The sequence below is a fragment of the Schistosoma mansoni genome, chromosome 4, assembly GCF_000237925.1.
Source record: "Schistosoma mansoni strain Puerto Rico chromosome 4, complete genome".
Lineage (NCBI taxonomy): Eukaryota > Metazoa > Platyhelminthes > Trematoda > Strigeidida > Schistosomatidae > Schistosoma > Schistosoma mansoni.
The window spans coordinates 23,355,742-23,373,406 of NC_031498.1; the positions used below are offsets into that span (position 1 = coordinate 23,355,742).

Consider the following 17,665-nt stretch of genomic DNA (forward strand, 5'->3'; position numbering starts at 1 on the left):
AGCACATGATTTAGGACTTACCTGATATTATACCTTCAAAAAATAGCTGGAGAGGAGTAACCTCGACATACGAGCCGACCTTGGCAACAATTTCAATCTGCCGTCCTTGAATTTGTAAAGCACAAGAAACTTTATGTATATCAAACAAGTAAATTTAACGCACTTCTGTTACAATTTTTGAAGGACAGGAGGCTTGATGGCCTGTGTTGGTCCTGGCAGTGGTGGTTTCTTAGTTGATCCAACTTCTTTTGAAAGTCGACGGATGAAACCTCAACCACGTGCCAAGGCAATGAATTCCATTTGACTCACTCGACACTGTTACAAGGAAAACTAACGGTAAGATTCCAGCAGTTAACAAGTAGGATCTAACATGACTGCCGGAAGCTGTGAACACGGCTTCTAAAGAAGTTAAACACGTTCCTAGTCTAACTATCTGTAATCCAGAGGAGTTGAAAGCAATTATCCTGCTAAAAGACACGCACACGATCTGCAGCTAGTGGAATCTATCATCAGAAATGTACTTCCAGAAGAGGTTTCAGGGGTACATATCACGAAAGTAATAAAACTTGGTAAATGGATTGGGAGCAAGACCCAACGAAGAAGGATCATGAGGTTAGTACTCGGGAATTTTGAAGAAGAAGAAGAAGACGTATTATTGAGTAACGAACACAAAAATCGTGATTCAAGTATTTGTATTTGATTATATTGGCAGCTCGAGGATGGAATCAAGTGGAAGAATGCCCTTTCAGAGTTAAGAACTTGAAAGCTAAATGGCGAAACGAACCTCATGATTAAGGATTTTCGGGTAGTCAGGTGTTGGAAGCCAATGCTTCGGAGACCTGTATAGGTAGAACGTATGATTCCTAAAGCGACTTAAATGTGTACTACACGAATGCCCGTAGTCTTCGAAGTAAAACGTCCGAGCCAAGTTTGATGGTGAGTGAAATTAGTTCCGGTATAATTGTTGTAACAGAAACTTGGCTCAATGTAGTGTAAACTGTTCTCCCATCATTGCAGGCTATATCTTTATCAGAAGTGATAGGGTTATAAGTCGCAAGGGATGAGGCACAATGTCATATGCTAGGGATAACTTTCGCATACAATCGATCATATCGGAGACGCATGTTAGCGGTACGTGCGAGGTACTATGTTGTATAATTAGGTCTAGAAACGGGTTAGTGGCTATAGAAGGAATATATCGTAGTCCATGTTGTCTTGCTGACGACTTTATCTTCAGACACATCTATTCTTGGAGTGAGGCAGAATGTTGTCTCATCATTGAAGACTTCAACGCACTACATATCAATTGGATAGAGCTCACAGCTTTAGGTGTGGGTTTCAATAGCGATCTGTTATCAACAATTATTCTGTGTGCACTTGTTCAATGTATCGTAGAGCCGACACGCATTGGCTTGCAACATGACCCATCATTGCTGGACCTTGTCCTTACACACCACTGTGCAGGTGTCGTCGACATTCAGCACCTTCCCTCCACTAGTGAATAGTGGTCACATTGTACTTTTCTTTGGGTTCCAGACACTTTGTATACAATTTGTATCTGCCCCAGCCCGTCCCAATATCTGGAGAGCTGATGTCCCGGCAATCAGAGACTGTGCTATCTCGATTGACTGGTCGGTCGATGCTGACAGATCGATCGAAGACGGATTGAACAAGTTTAAGGCTACATTCGAGTCCATAACACAACCGCTTATTCCGTGGTCACATTGCCCTCCATGGATTATTAGGGAAACTTAGCAGTTGTCGAAGCGTAGGAAACACTTTCTTGACTTATTCGTGTCAACAGGACAGGCGTTATTTAAGTGCGAATATAAGAATATCCGGAACATATGTAAAAAGGCCATAGCTAAATCTTGTACCACTTACGAACGACAGTTGGCATATAATAGTCCGAAGCGATTGTTTCCATACGTTAAAAGGCAAACAAAGCGTAGTGATGGTATTCCCGCGTTATTATTACACAAAGATTCAGACTTACTAGCTGAATCAGATCTAGTAAAAGCTGGGACTTTTTCAAACTATTTTAGTGAAGTCTACTCTACGTGTAGTGTCACAAATACCTGTCCCAACCACACCGAGATACCAACCATAGGATCTTTACATGTGACTGAGGAAACTGTTCTTCCATTGGTAACTAACCTCAAACCTTGTAAGATACCGGGCCACGATGGATTACACCCCACGTTTTCTGTCATAGCTTGCGGACATTATTTCAAGACCGCTCGTGACGCTCTTCAACATATTCTTTTCACTCGCTCAACTCCATAGCGGTTGGAAAGACGCTATAGTCAGTTCTATACTTAAGGATGGTCAGAAACGGGTCGTATCTAACTACCGGCCTGTCAGCCTAACCAGCATAGTCGTTAAGTTACTTGAAAAGATAATTCAGGTTAAGTTACTGAGTCACATAGATTCGTACAGTCTGTCAACTCCCGAGCAACACGGGTTTCAAAACAAGCATTCATGCCTGACTAACTTATTGCGAGAGAGGATTGCATAACAGCCCTAGATAACGGTCTGTCTGTCGATGTGATATTCATAGATCCTAGCAAAGTGTTTGGCAAGGTTTCACACTTAAGCCTTATGCAGAAGCTCTCGAGCTTAGGAATAACAGGTGCTGCAGATCAATGGATAGGAAACTTCTTATATGACAGCAGACAGAGTGAGGGTTAATGGAACGCTATCCGAATGGAAGCCGGTCAAAAGTGGTGTACACCAAGACACCATCTTAGGCCCTCTACTTTTCCTCCTCTATATTAATGAATTACCGCTATTGCTTAAGTCGTCGACATTATTGTTTGCGGATGATGTCAAAATCTGGATAACAATAAGAATTGAGGCTGATCGTTTTCATCTCAAAGCTGACTTAGACGAATCAGTTAGATGGACTGTTGGTTGGGGCTTAGAAGTTAATTCCAGGAAGAGCGTACTCATGCACATTGGACATGGTAATAGTTACGGTTATACGATTGATGGTAAATCTCGTTCACGGGTTCATGAACACAAAGACTTAGGAGTAATAATAAATCACGACTTGAAGACAACTACGCACTGCAACGTGGTTGCTTCTAAAGGTTATCGTTCGTTATGGTCACTTCGCCGAGCATTCAAAGCTTTGACGAAGAGCTGTTCCGAATTTTATATTCCACTTACGTAAGACTTCACTTAGAGTACAGTGTCCAAGCAGCTAGCGCATGTCTGATAAAGGATACCAACTTACTTGAGCGCGTCCAGCGTGCGGGGACGAAATTAATGAAGGGTCTTTCTAAACTCCCTTTCGACGAGCGTTTAAAAGGCCTAAACCTTTTCCTCTTGTCATATCATAGTGCGCGGGGTGACCTTATACTGGCATCTTGTATCTTTAATTATGATTGGGGTGTTAATATGTTTTTCCCTTTTGCTCCCTCCAGCACTGATAATCTCCGAGGTCATAGAAAGAAGGTTCACGAACCGCGATCTAATAAACTTAAAGTGGGGCCTCGTTTTTTCATCGTATGGTCAGTGACTGAAATGCTTAGCATGAACAATAGGGTGTCAGCCTCATCAGTTAAAATTTCCAAGCAGAAGCTGGACCTCCACTGGAAGGAAATATGTCAGGATTAACACAGGTTCGCCAACCTACTATCCTTATTACTAAAGACTGAATACTTTTGCAGATCGATTTACATTTACTGTTAATTGATAGCGAACCTTATGAAATGATGTTGGAAATCATAGAAAGCATATTTATTCGGTATTTCTGCCCAATGAAAATTGAGGATTGAAAGATCGTATGTTTGACTTCAAATTGGCGGGTTTTTGAGTTCTTCGTTACCTGTTCACTAGGGCTTCGTGGTTTTCTGTTTAGATCGTCTCTAACGTTTACTGTTTTATTATGGATGGTACTGATCCTTATTTTTGTATGCAAGATGAAGTTTTCAAAAACTTGCAGCTTGTCAAAACTCTTTACGAAGATTGGAGAGGCCGATTAAACCCTGGTGATCAGGAATTACTGACTAAAATCCGACAAACAATCAAGAATATAGAATGGGATTTGATGGATCTCCAGGTATTTTCGTCTCGTTTAACGTGTAACAAATATCATTTTTCGGGACTTGCCTATTTCTAAGTACGATAGAACCAGTGTATGAGTTGTTGGCAGAAAAAATATACAGTCATATTTATCTCTGGTTAGCGTGAAAAATTATTTTGATTAGGGATAGACCGTTTTCATTTAAAGTATTCTTCAAACCCTTGATTTTCACAAACCGGTATTGCTTATCCGTGTTACGTACATGTAAGTGCAGAAAAATTACTAAGTAAACACCATGATGGCAATGTTGCAGAAAAGTGCACGAGACATTTGCGATACGTCCCAAAAATATGATTTGTCCTCGGGGATGAAACTTTAAAATACTCCTGTGTATATCGTGTTTGCACATCGTCTCATCATGTTAAGCATTGACCACAATAATTTGTCTTTTCCTGTTTTTGTAACTACTCAATACTCTTATTAACGTTTTCAATGGCCTGGGGGGTCGTTTAGTGCAGTCGAATTACAGTGCGCCATCGTTTCAAGCCACAGGTCACCATGAGGTTTTAGTGTTATACGATCTTGAGTGTTAGTCATCCTATTGAAGGAAGTAAGCTCGTGACGCGCTGTAGCCAGCATTTAAGCTAATAATCTTCCTTGTAACTTACCTGCAAAACTATTGAGTATACTTTACGGGTGGGGTTTGCGTCAACCGCCATTCTCATTGAGCTTTATATCTAATCAAGCCATCCGAAATTTCTTGGTAGCATCTACCTGTATTAAAAGGACGTTATTAGTCTGATTGTTTAATATTTTCCTCTTAGTCAGGAACATAAACTTCATAAAATAGTCTGAAAAGCTCAGAACCTGATAAATTGGTAATAAAATAATCTAACTCAATTATTGAATATAGATTATTTAAAGTAGTCACATTCGCTTTGTCTTGTATAACATGTACTCAGTTTTGCGGTACACTTAAGTGTGAGCGTTAGTGATACTACTAGTCCAACTTAATCAGAGTGGTCGACTTGACGACTCAGACTTGGAACTTATCAGTTGATGGTCGATTGTTTTATTCATTAGGCAGCCTATCTTCACTAACTTATCCAAATGTATATGAGTAGACAAGTTGTGACACCATCTTCTCTTCTGATTCTCTTAGGAGGCATAAACACTCATAGTTATCAGTAGCATGTCGTTTTTTATCATCCTTATCCAACACGGTTGCACTTTTACACAGATTTCTGAACACAATGGGTGTTGTGGTTCTCTTCTCAGGTACAGGTTTATGTACTCGGCCATGTAACATGCTATTTTTGTATTACTCTCAAAACTAGTTAAAACCTGTCCCATTATCTTTGGCTTCGCATATCACAGTTTCTGTTCAGATAAGAAAAACGTCGACGACTATGTAAAGCGCTCAAATAGCGTTTATAAACCCGCTTTACTTGTGGGACGGGACAATAGCATTCAACCTACAACCAAGGGCTGTATTTCATGGAAGTGTGCTGTATCCCACTTTATCGTTATGAAATATGGCCATTTAGTAGAATTATTAAGATTGAAGAAAGGAGGAACAAGTAGGCATCGATCAATACCAGCTGGCCAAGGCACAAGCCGAATACACAGAAGTAAACAAGCAAGTGAAGAGGAGCATCAGAACCGACAAACGTGAATATGTGGAAGATTTAGCAATGACAGCGGAAAGGGCTGAAAGAGAAGGAAACGTGAGACAATTGTATGATACAACAAAGAAACTTGCCGGAAATTACCGCAAACCAGAACGACCAGTGAAAAGCAATGAAGGCAAGGTAATCACCAACATTGAAGAACAACCAAATAGGTGGGTAGAACACTTCAAGGAACTTTTAATCGACCAGCTCCACTGAACCCAGCCAACATCGAAGTAGCACCCACAGACCTCCCAATCGATGTTGATCCACCTACAATTGAAGAGATCTGCATGGTCATCAGACAAATCAAGAGCGGCAAAGCAGTGGGACCAGACAACATTCCAGCAGAGGCACTGAAAGCAAATGTAGTAGCAACTGCCAAGATACTCCACATTCTGAGTGATATTTGGGATGAAGAACAAGTACCAATAGACTGGAAAGAAGGACTTCTGATCAAAATACCAAAGAAAGGCGATTTCAGCAAGTGCGATAACTACAGGGGCATCACTCTTCTCTCAATACCAGGAAAAGTCTTCAACAGGGTATTGTTAAACAGAATGAGGGACTCCGTAGACGCCCAACTTCGAAATCAACCGGCTACACCACACTTCATCATTCTATTTGTATGAGGGCTAGGGTACTGTCGGGGCGCCCAAACTTAAGCAGGTGATTTTCTTAGGGAACCACTCCCCGAGCCTGTGACCTAAGGATCCAATCCATAAGGCTGTGGAGCAATTTTATGAGATGCAGTCCCATGGTAGCTGATGACCAACAATAGTTTCATGTGTCATTTGTTTCCTCAGGATCATGGAGCCCAGGCGCACCAATGGTTTGGAATCAGGGTTTTCCTGCTTCCCTAGGTGGATCCTCTATATCCACCAATCTAGCTGAAGCTCCGGACACTCGCTTTTCATCTTCTGGATTTCGTAGACAACATCCCTGCCGAGAGAATGTAGTGAGCAGGACTTTCGTGGAAGTGACTGTATACGCGTGGCCATATGAAAGGATTCGGAGAGGGAGTGGACTCTCCCCACCCTCGGCTGTAACAGGGCATGTGGGGGTACAGACTGTCAAATCAATATGATTGTACAAAACTACGATCTAAAAATATAGTTTATCATTAGAACTTATCCACAAGTTTTGTTCAACCTTCCTTGTGATGCGGCGAAAGTTAGTTTTGAAGTTCAACATTAGATAGTTTAAATCCAACTCAGTTGGAAAAATCGGGATAGATTCTTTTTACCTTACTGCTTGGGTAACAGCTCTTGTTTCTTTCATTATATCAAGTTTACTACACGTCAAATAAGTAGTGACTATTTTACCATTTCATATACTTATCCATTGCTTTGTTTCCTTGTTTTCTAATCCAGTTAGTATTATTAGTTTCTTTGCTTTTTTTATTATTGCCTTCATTCGTTGTTTGTAAAGTGTAATAAAATGTACTGATACGTAGGTCTAAAATGTCTTTGTTTAAGTCTGTGTCATTTTTTACTAAATAATCAATTACTTGATTTGTGGTTATACAGTCAGTCTAATTTTATGGATTATATAGGCTTTCACCTTGACAAGTTGTTTTGTTCGTGCATTTTATTTATGTAAGAAAGGCTAATAATCGATATAATACTGTAGTTAAGATTTGTCTCTACGTTGTATACTTAGATTCATTCCTGTGGGATATTTCTAAAAGTCCATAGTTCCCATGAGGTTCGGGACGATTTTGTCCCATAAGTTACTGTTGTGATTTCGGGACTTCAGCAAGTATGTTGATTTACTTGAGACTAAATGTGGGTTTACATTTTAGTAAAGGCACAAATTATCACAAAATCATGAGAGATTAGTATTCTAATTGGTATTGATAAGTATGTAGACGTTTACGAAAATTCCTGTTAATTGACTGGAAACTTGTAACAGGAATTTAAAGTGGAAACTTTCTTGTTGGTCTATTCACATATTCATTTCTCAAGTTCTACTGTGTCGTAAAATCTCTGACAAGTTGATACTCTGATTTCTCTCTGTCATTTGACATTAGTAGATATTCGCATCTACAATTATGTTATTTTTTTTGAGCATTGTTTTTTTCTCACTTTTCATAATGTCTTGTTGCTTTCCATCACAAACAAGTATTAGTGAAGTATCTAATATTGAAAATAATGTACTTTACTTTCAGATGTAGGTCTATACAGTCGGTTTCGAACCCTAATTTTTTCTGTAAGTGTTAGTCTTAATGGTCGACTGCCTAAACCAAAGCCTATAGAGTCGGGTTCTAATCTACATACCGAGTTAAGTGCTTTAACCACTGTTCTAGATATCTGAAAGAAGAAAGTTACCAAGTACTTGTTTTACTCTATTGCATTGTTCTTCACCAGTTACCTACCTATAAAAGCAAGATATTTGTTATAATTTCTTTTATTACGACCCGGTTACTCTCACTGCTTACTATTTCTGGACACTAGTTCACTCGAAAAGTTCCCAAATCAGGACACAATTGAACCGGAACGAAATTATATTCCAAATGACAAGGGTAGATGGAAGTGAGAATCATAATAAGCGAAACGTTAGCATATTTACAATTTCTACATAAAAAGGTTCTAGATTCTTCTCCAAGTGTCCACTAGCACTGATTGGATAAGAAATAGTCAGCCAGTGTGCCCCAACATAATCCTGTACGGAACGTGCTTTAATCCAATTTATATTCCTCCAACAATATTCCACACCCTTTAATGAGTCTCGTGTGATGAAAGAAATAGGTGAGACTATAATTTATGGATGACCTTTGAGTGACATTAAACTGACCCTGAGAGTGTTCATTTAATAACTACGACCAAATGGGGGTTATAAACCAGTGTGAGGAATTAGAATTATGATTTACAGTTGATGGTTAAGGTTAGGAATTAGATTCATGGTTTTCATCGCGAACTGACATAAGCTATAATGCCAAAACTCTATTTAGCAAAATGGATGAGTGAATTTTGAGCCGAAATCCGAGACCTGTTATTTTATATCTGATTGGTTCGTCTAGAAATTATAGTCTCGTCAAGAAATATTTTTAGCACTTTAAATCTCAGTTGTTATGGCGTAGGAATTTCAACTGACATATATGTGGTAGTTATACGTTGTTTATAATTGTTAGTTATTATTTACACAGTTGAAATCATGAGTCAATTGAAGCTAGACCACCATCGAAAACCTGGAAGCACTGGACGGCCGTTTCGTCCTATTATGGGACTCCTCAGCAGTGCGCATCCACGCTCCCGCACTCGCGAGACTCGAACCCAGGACCTACCAGTATCGAGCCGAAGCCCTTAACCGATAGACCACTGAGCCGGCATCCAACGGTGTTAATGTCTGACTTCAAGAGATATTTCCTTGAGTTCTAGTGGGAAGCAGTGGCCAGTGGAGTTCTACCAAGTCTGTTGTAGAGATATCAGCTCACTGAAGACAATTGGTGAACGGTCGCTCAAAATCGTGGATTGGTGAAAATACTAAATTCTCCACAAAACCCCCTCTGAGTTATTATTTAATCAACATTTATTGTAAAAAATAAACGACTACCAAGTTTACTATCAAGTATCATTTTCAATCAATCTAAAATGTTTAATTTTCGAATCTATTTCCAGGAAACTATTGGAGCAGTTGAAAATAACCCTATAAAATTTCATCTATCCGATAAAGATATATCAGCAAGACGTCAATTTTTAACAGAAGCAAAAAATGTAGTTAAGAATGCGAAAAATTGTTTAAACTCATCAGATAATGGCAGTAAAAGAAACGATCCGCCTATTGATTTCACAATTCATGTCGCGCCGCGTCCATCATCATCACCACCCTCGTCAGTGTTATGTAATGGAGATTTGAAAGTGAAGTAAGCGAATACCTTACAAGTTTATTTTGTGTATGGCAGAAATATTGTTACTGCCGTCCTATAACTTGCATTACGTTAATTCCTTGACATCAAGAGTTCGTTTTAATATTAATAGCTTTAGCTTAATAAGTAAACACCTTTATATTAAACACTGAACTGCATTTTATAGATGCTGGTTAAAGATATTACCTAAGTATTAGTAGATTTATGATCCGAATTCGGAAGCAAAAAGTTCAATATTTATTTCACTGATTCACTTCTAGAACATTCATCTGTAAATCTTTTTGGTATTTGCTATAACTGCAAGTTGGTCGATATCCATGGAAGACTGGTCAGTCAGAATCTTGTAGTATTCCTCTACTTTGCGCATACTACTTTACCTATCGCCTTGTATTCTAAGTTTTGTCCAATTGTACGTTTCTATTGTCAAGATTGACCTTGACTTGAGGTTGAGGTAATCCCAATTCCTGTTGGTCCACAACGTATACCTCTCTTCTAGCCCAATCTTCAGTCCGGTAATAGAACATAGTAAGCAGTAGTTCAGTAATATATCACGTGTAAACCAACTCATCAAATAATATAGGTCAATTTCTTGGTCTTACTTAAACGTGAAGATAAAATTACAGGGTAGACATAACTAAACCGTAATTAACGAATAGTAAGGTGTATGGCGATAGTTTGTGGGATTCACTGGAAACTTGTAGTAAGTAGAATATAGAAGTACAAAAATACAGTTATCTCATAATTATACAAACAAATTATTAATAGTGATAGTCCATAAGATAATTTTGAAAGACTCGTGTAACCGCGTAGTTTTATCTGTGTTAATAATGCTTTGGGACACTATTTAGACAGAAATCCAAAACAGTACATATTAATCTTATTCACTTTAAAGACTCAGAGTAAACTGGACATGAAAGGTTGGACATACGTTTCCACGATTGGAACAGCCTATCTGAGCTGAGGGTCCTCGAAAATTATTGTTTCTTTGGTATTACTATTGTTTGTTATTGACACTCCAAGTATTTTCATAGTTCAATAATGCGTTTTAGTTATAGCAAAATAGTTTTGAAATGAGAGTTTTAACGGTTGGGGACATCCAAGTAACCATGAATACACCATATAGGATATATACGAGATAATAATTAAGGTACGGTTCTGCTGGCTGTTAAAGTTCTGTAGTATGCACATTATTTGTTAGTTATGTCCATAACTAACCAATCAAATCTTTGTTTAAGCGCCCACCCCGTCAGTCTGGTCTGATGTATCTGTAAACTGTCCCTGTTGCATGTGACCTGCCGATCGGAGGAAATTATTGTCCTATTATATTGGTGGGACTCATAACTGATATTCATTGCGATGAGACACGCAATACTGGTCAAAACAGATAAAGTTTAAAGCCATGCTGTCTTTTTTCTGGCTATAGCTTTCACATAGGCTCTGGGATCACCAGTATCGCGTTTACGTTTCTAGTAGTATATCTGAAGGATAAATTAAATCCTACGTTATCGATGAACGTTGATGAAACTAAACCTAAGAATTTCTATTACGTAATCTTATGTCATTCAAGGCGTCGATAAAAGTTATTATTGAATCCTTCAGTTTTAGTTTCCTGTTGGATAAGGGGGACTGATGCCTATAGAGAAAAACTTTGAATTTCCTTAATTGTAAAACACACCTGTTACAAAGCACGAAATGTAAGCTTAAAGTCCCATGAAAATATGTAAAATAGAGTGACGTTCAATCATGCGATTGTTTACAAACATTTCATTAGTTTAAATACATATTTTGTGGTCTGACTGGCTATTTTTTTATTTATTATTTAAACACATAAATATTGGTACAAGGAAGCACCAGATACATATGCACCTTACAAATCTTATTCGATTTGCATGAGGGCTGTGATACTGCCCAAAGCCCAAACTGGAGCAGGTGGTTTACTTAGGGGGCCACACCCCGAGCCTTTGACCTAAAGGTCTGATCCACAAGACAGTGGAGCATCGTAAGGAGATGCAGTCCCATGGTAGTCGGTGACCAACGATTGATTCATACGCCATTTGTTCCCTCAGGATACTGGAGCCCATGTGCACCATTGGTTTGGAATAGGGGTTTTCCAACTCCCCTAGGTGGGCTCGTTGTGTTCACCAACCCGGTTAAAACGCCGGACATTCGCTTTTCATCCTCTCAATTTCGTAAACAACAGTAATGCCACGAGAAGGCAATGAGTAGAACTTCCCTGTCAGAGGCTATATACGCGTGGCCATATGAGAGCATTTGGAGAGGGAGAGCGGACTCTCCCCACTCTCAGTCGTACCAGGGCATTTGGGGAGACTGGCTATTAGGAGAAGGGTTCAAGCGTGCGACTGTGGGTTGGTTCAATTCGGAATTTAAGTTATAACTATTCAAATTTAGCGAATAACCAATACAAAGTAAATCGTCATATATACAAGTTTCCTTGCACCGAGCCATATCAAGTTAATTGTTCTTATCAGCGTGCGCATTTATAGAATAATTCCATAACTAGTCAATTTCATCGTTGTTTGTTAACTGTAATTTGCATTGGTAGATAATATCCCATTGTCAAACTACGGAATTAGGACACTAGTTATTGTAAATTGTATTAGTTCTATGTATATAAGAAATCAAGTTACGTACATTTTCTGGTCATATCCTATTAAAAATGTGTATTATTAAATTTTATTCAATATATGTTAACAATTTTATCAGTTTAATGTCAGTCAGTCAGTCAGTTACAACGTAGAATCTCGTACGTACGTACATCAGTTCGAGTTGCCATACCACATTATCACAGAGATCCTGTTGTCGATTCAAATCCCATAGTAGTAGAAGTAGTAAGAGTATAAGCATTAATGTGAAAGATTAGGATTTGAAGATGTTATTGAAGGAGTATAATCCAGTGAAATAAATTTGGAAAAAGAAAAAAGGTAGGGACATGAAGCATTCAGAAGATTAGAATTCGGGAGAACACAAAGAGTGGATGCACCTTCTCCATTGCAAACGATTTTGAGCCATGTCATTCAAGGTCTCTAACCATCGATTGCTATCATCTCACGAGTCCCAACCAGCTAGTCTACACCTACCAGCATGGCTCAGCCCACTTGTCAGCGACTTCATGGATTTGTGCCACGTTTTGGTCTGGCCGCCCCTAGCTTTCTTCCAACCTACTCCTACACCATAAACCATTGCACGTCGGGGCAGTCGGTGGTCGGGCATATGTAACACGTGTCCCAGTCATCTCAACTGATGAAGTTTCACCACTTCATCAATCGATTTGCCATCCTTACCTAGTACCCGTTTCCTAACAACTGCATTACTTACCCGATGGTCCCAGATCAGTTTAATGTATTTAACATTAAGTCAGTTTCACATTAAATTTCATTGACAAATAATTGTATTTTCTTTTACCCCTTTCCTTTACCATCTTCCCTTTTAAATCAGTAATCAAACAACAAATAAAACACAATCTAGTATAAGAACAAATTCTCATATAAAGAAGTCATCACCATCATCAAACATGTATTCTATACCTTATGATCCATTAACAGAACAAAAACAATTATTATATGAACAAGACAATCGATTAGATCAATTAGGTACAACTATATCAAATTTAAAAGGAATGTCACAACGTATTGGTGATGAATTAGGTGATCAAGTTGTTTTATTAGATGATTTCAATAATGAAATGATTAGTACAGAGTCAAGACTTGATTCAATAACTAAACGAACAGCACGTTTATTACATTTAAATACTGATCGTCGTCAATGGTGTGCTATTTTCTCTTTGTTAATTACACTTCTTGTTATATTGATTTTATTTGGTATCCTATAATTGTTCTCATAAACAAATAGGATATATATGTATATATCCAAGTGTTTTTGTATTATACTGTCTTGTTCTCACCTATATACGTCTCTTTTTCCAAGTGATTATTTTATCAATGGTTTTCTTATGACTTGATCTATTTGTTTAACATTGTTTATTTTTGTCCAAACAAAACTGTATTGTTCTCACTATATGATGATAATAATAAGGTTTATCATCTTTACTTTTATTGTTAAATGATCTATTTACTAATTCAACTTTATCTATGATGTTAATTTAATTAAGAAGTATTCAAAGATTTTTATTATTGAAGTGTTAGTTACTGTTGTTATTGTTGTTGTTGTTGTTGTTCTTCTTTTTTCTTATTATTGATACTTTTACATTCAAACTTGAATCATTTCAAATGCTGATACTTCGTATGACCTGTATTTGAAAGTGATGTTAATCCCAGTCTTTAACAATTATCATTTGATCTTTTTAATTTTCATATAAAAAATGTTCTTAACAAGTATATATGTGATCAGATTGCACAAATATATAACATAATTCTGATAAACTTTGTCTTCTCATTGCATTATTGAAAATTATTGTTTGAGTTTGAAACTTCTTGGTAAAGGTTTAAATCCCATAGATGAAGTATCAGTTCCCTTGAGATTCTAAATAAGCTTTGATGATAAGTTCCAATAAGCACAAAATATAGGTCAAACAGGATATTTTTTACCAGTCATCTCCAACCATCTAACATTTCAACATAATGTACGTGATATCGTGTCACTTAGACTAAAGGGTACATTGTAACTTAATAGATAGAATTCTGTAAGCACTAAGGACTAGACAAACAATGAAACTGGTTACTACTCAATAATCAGTCAATATAAACTCTATGTGACCTGATTTCGCGGATATTTGCTGGGATTAAGAACCTGGTGCCATTTCTCAGTGGATCTAATAGATTTGCGATACAAATAAACATTTATTCACAACCTTGACTAACACACATTGCACTGAAACTTTCAACATTGATATGATAAGAAGTGGATTAGTAAAAATTATTATGTAGAATAGCTGTTTATTGGTATGACACTTTTACACATTAACATGCGTACATACATACTATCAGATTATGAAATGTTTGCGGGAGTCCTACTTAAGTATTACTGCTAAACGCCAACTGGTGATGTGGATTGCTAACTCATCGAAAGTTTTTCTATGGTAACTAGTCCCATCAAAGTGGGAGTACAGATTGAAGGAAAACCCTCACTTTAAACATAAGTCATACTATATAAGTCGTTTCTTGATACATAAAATATAAAAGTAACTAATGATCTTCAGCTCGGTGAGATGTATTTATCAGGACAAATCACAGAGTAGTCGAAGTTGTAACAATATCAGTAGTGGTAGTGTGGTGTGGTCTACTTATATCTATATAAGTAGTATATGGTGTTGGTCGGACATAGAATGTATTTCACCAGAAGACCGATGTGCAAAGAACTGAAATGAAGCGCAATCGTTTGGAAAATACATGAGCAATGAAATTAAAGAAGAAACAGAGAAGATTGAAACAATTGGTTGTTAATTTGCAAATTGACTGTTCATTGTTTGGTTATCAGAATTTACTGAGATAGTCTGTAATTTTTGCTTAAATACATTCGATTGTCCCCAACCGTTGTTTTGTTCACTACATTTGGTGTCGCTGCCAACCAGAAGGAGGAAGGGTGCTGTTCTGCGGACGCCGCTGCGGGTCTGGAGTGGAGGTGCTAGTTGGGGCAGTCTGGTGAGGAGAGGTGGCGTCGAGTGGAGTGTTCTGGCGGGGCGGCGTTGGCTGTAGCGGGTGCTGTCGACGGAGAGGAGCAGTGGGACGTGCGGCTGCTGGGCGGACATCGGATGTAGATGGCTCAGCAGGCCGGTGGAGTACGGGTGTTGAACGTCCCAGGTGCCGGGTGGATGCGGATGTTGGTGCCCCGGCAGATCGACGGAGCTATGGAGGTCAGCGCGCCGCAGACTCGACATTCTGACGGAGAGTTTGGCACAGACTGCAGTGAAAGAAGATAGTGGCGTGGCGAGCAGAACCACCGCATGGTCGAATGCTTTAAAGGGGGGACGAGTGTGGTGTGGTCTACTTATATCTATATAAGTAGTATATGGTGTTGGTCGGACATAGAATGTATTTCACCAGAAGACCGATGTGCAAAGAACTGAAATGAAGCGCAATCGTTTGGAAAATGCATGAGCAATGAAATTAAAGAAGAAACAGAGAAGATTGAAACAATTGGTTGTTAATTTGCAAATTGACTGTTCATTGTTTGGTTATCAGAATTTACTGAGATAGTCTGTAATTTTTGCTTAAATACATTCGATTGTCCCCAACCGGTGTTTTGTTCACTACAGTAGAAAAGACTTAGGATGGATAACATGCAATAAAGAGTAATATAATTTCAAAACTTAGGATCTAAGGGGACATATACTCCATTGCGACTAATTTTGGCCCATGTCATCCAAACTTTTCAACGGTTAGTCACAATCTTCCGGACCTCAACTAAGTGGTCTTCTAACTGTCATCGACTTCATGAACATGTGCTACCTTTCGGTTAGTCCACCTCAAGCTTTCTTCTGACCTACTCCTACATTCAGAATCATGTGTCAAGGTAGTCGGTAGTTTCCCAGACGTAATACATGTCCTGACTAGCTCAGTCGATGAAGATAACCTATTGCCCTCCATTTAACCTCAACACCGCTCATTTCATAGTCCCGATATACACGTAAGCGATAAGTTGATAATATTTTCACCATACAGAGTGGAAGATGTGGGTACTCCCAGTTCGATTTATCTTTCTATTTCATCCAGTGTAGCTAAACTCACTGCTTCGGCATATGAATTGAATGCTTTGCCATCAATGTTAAATAGGTGATTAACAATAAAGCCGGAAAACTGTATAGATTGAATTGTTTAGCTAGTTGATTATGGACAGTTTATCAGCCTAAAGAGATTCTCTGTTTATTCAAAAGTCCGTTTATATTTATTTCTGGTTCTCAATGTTTTGAAAAATATTACTCATGATCAAATGGAAAATGACCCATCATATAAGTTTTGAATTCAAATACTACTCTGACTATTCAGATTCTCAGTAGGCCAAACATAAGACACTAGTGTCTCACCGTCCCCGGCGCTAACTAGATTATTCATTCAGAATATTATAGATAGTCTTGTGCTATCAGTTTGGAAGATTTAATCTGCTTTGGTTCAGCACAGAAGATTTTTAAATCTGGTGGCTATAAAATAAAATATCACCTACTTCCCTTAGTCTTATTATGATCGACTGCCTTTAAACTGGTTCCTTTTTCCTTAAATATATTCTGTAAATTATCTCCAATCTTGTTCCATTTATGTAATTTAGAAATGACTTCATACTGAGTCAGTCGCTCATCGTGTATGTCGTAACCACTATGTATCTTCTGACTATCTTAAAGGTGACCTGTATTTAATCCACTGCTTAGACAACTTACATTGCATCGAGACTTTTCGACTATTTACTCACTTTTATTTTTATTATTATTAATGGCTTTATTCAATATTATATGTTGAGTACAATATGGAAATCTCTTTAGTATTCAAATAAATCTACCATCCCCTTCCTATCTCTTTTAAAGAAGTCTCAGAATTTTCGCAAAGCAAAGACTATGCTTTTATAATTATCATTTATGATTGTCGAAATATATCGATAACTAAAAAAAAGAATTCATTGTTTCAATTTTTGACTTTCACAATTTATGAATATATATATAGACTACTAATAATAAAGTAGTAGACAAAAGATGAATGCGAAATGTTTATTATTACATAAAAGAGTTGGATTTTATTTGAATATAACTGTTAGTTAACTTGGAAAGACTTTGGAATAGTTAAAAGTTACTTGAGCATGAGGTAAGAACAAGAGTTTCGTGTCTACAATGAGAGGAGGAGGAGAATTCTAATGGATGTAGAAAGGAAGATATCTTTTTTTGTATCTGTCAGTCGTTTCATTGAACTCAAATGGATTAATCTAACAAAAAAATCATTTCTCTGTGTTGATTGTGTGTTCATTTACATAAATATGACTGTTCAAGAAGACAGTAAGTTTTGTTTGTTTTACAATAAAGTTGCTTTCACAATAAAATGCTTTGAATTAGGTTTATATATATATATATATATGTATATAGACAGTTGAGATTTATTTTTTATTGGCGGAGCTTTAACAATATGATCTAAATTAGTC

General features: G+C 37.7%; 1 protein-coding gene across 1 annotated transcript; it reads left to right on the forward strand.

The window, feature by feature from the left end:
• The first annotated feature begins 3,818 nt into the window (after window positions 1–3,818).
• On the forward strand, window positions 3,819–13,963 carry Smp_104960 (putative syntaxin). The gene is made up of 3 exons (XM_018797254.1): window positions 3,819–4,066; window positions 9,321–9,565; window positions 13,025–13,963. Exons 1-3 carry the CDS (start codon window positions 3,893–3,895, stop codon window positions 13,416–13,418), a joined length of 813 nt encoding a protein of 270 aa, XP_018652314.1. The 5' UTR covers window positions 3,819–3,892; the 3' UTR covers window positions 13,419–13,963.
• Window positions 13,964–17,665: the final 3,702 nt, after the last annotated feature.

What these genes read in the sequence shown, in the direction of transcription:
- Smp_104960 (XM_018797254.1), top strand. Translation starts at nt 3,893, where the DNA reads ATGGATGGTACTGATCCTTATTTTTGTATGCAAGATGAAGTTTTCAAA. An exon ending in GGGATTTGATGGATCTCCAG is followed by an intron (nt 4,067 to 9,320) that starts GTATTTTCGTCT and finishes ATCTATTTCCAG; the next exon opens with GAAACTATTGGAGCAGTTGA. An exon ending in AATGGAGATTTGAAAGTGAA is followed by an intron (nt 9,566 to 13,024) that starts GTAAGCGAATAC and finishes CTTTTAAATCAG; the next exon opens with TAATCAAACAACAAATAAAA.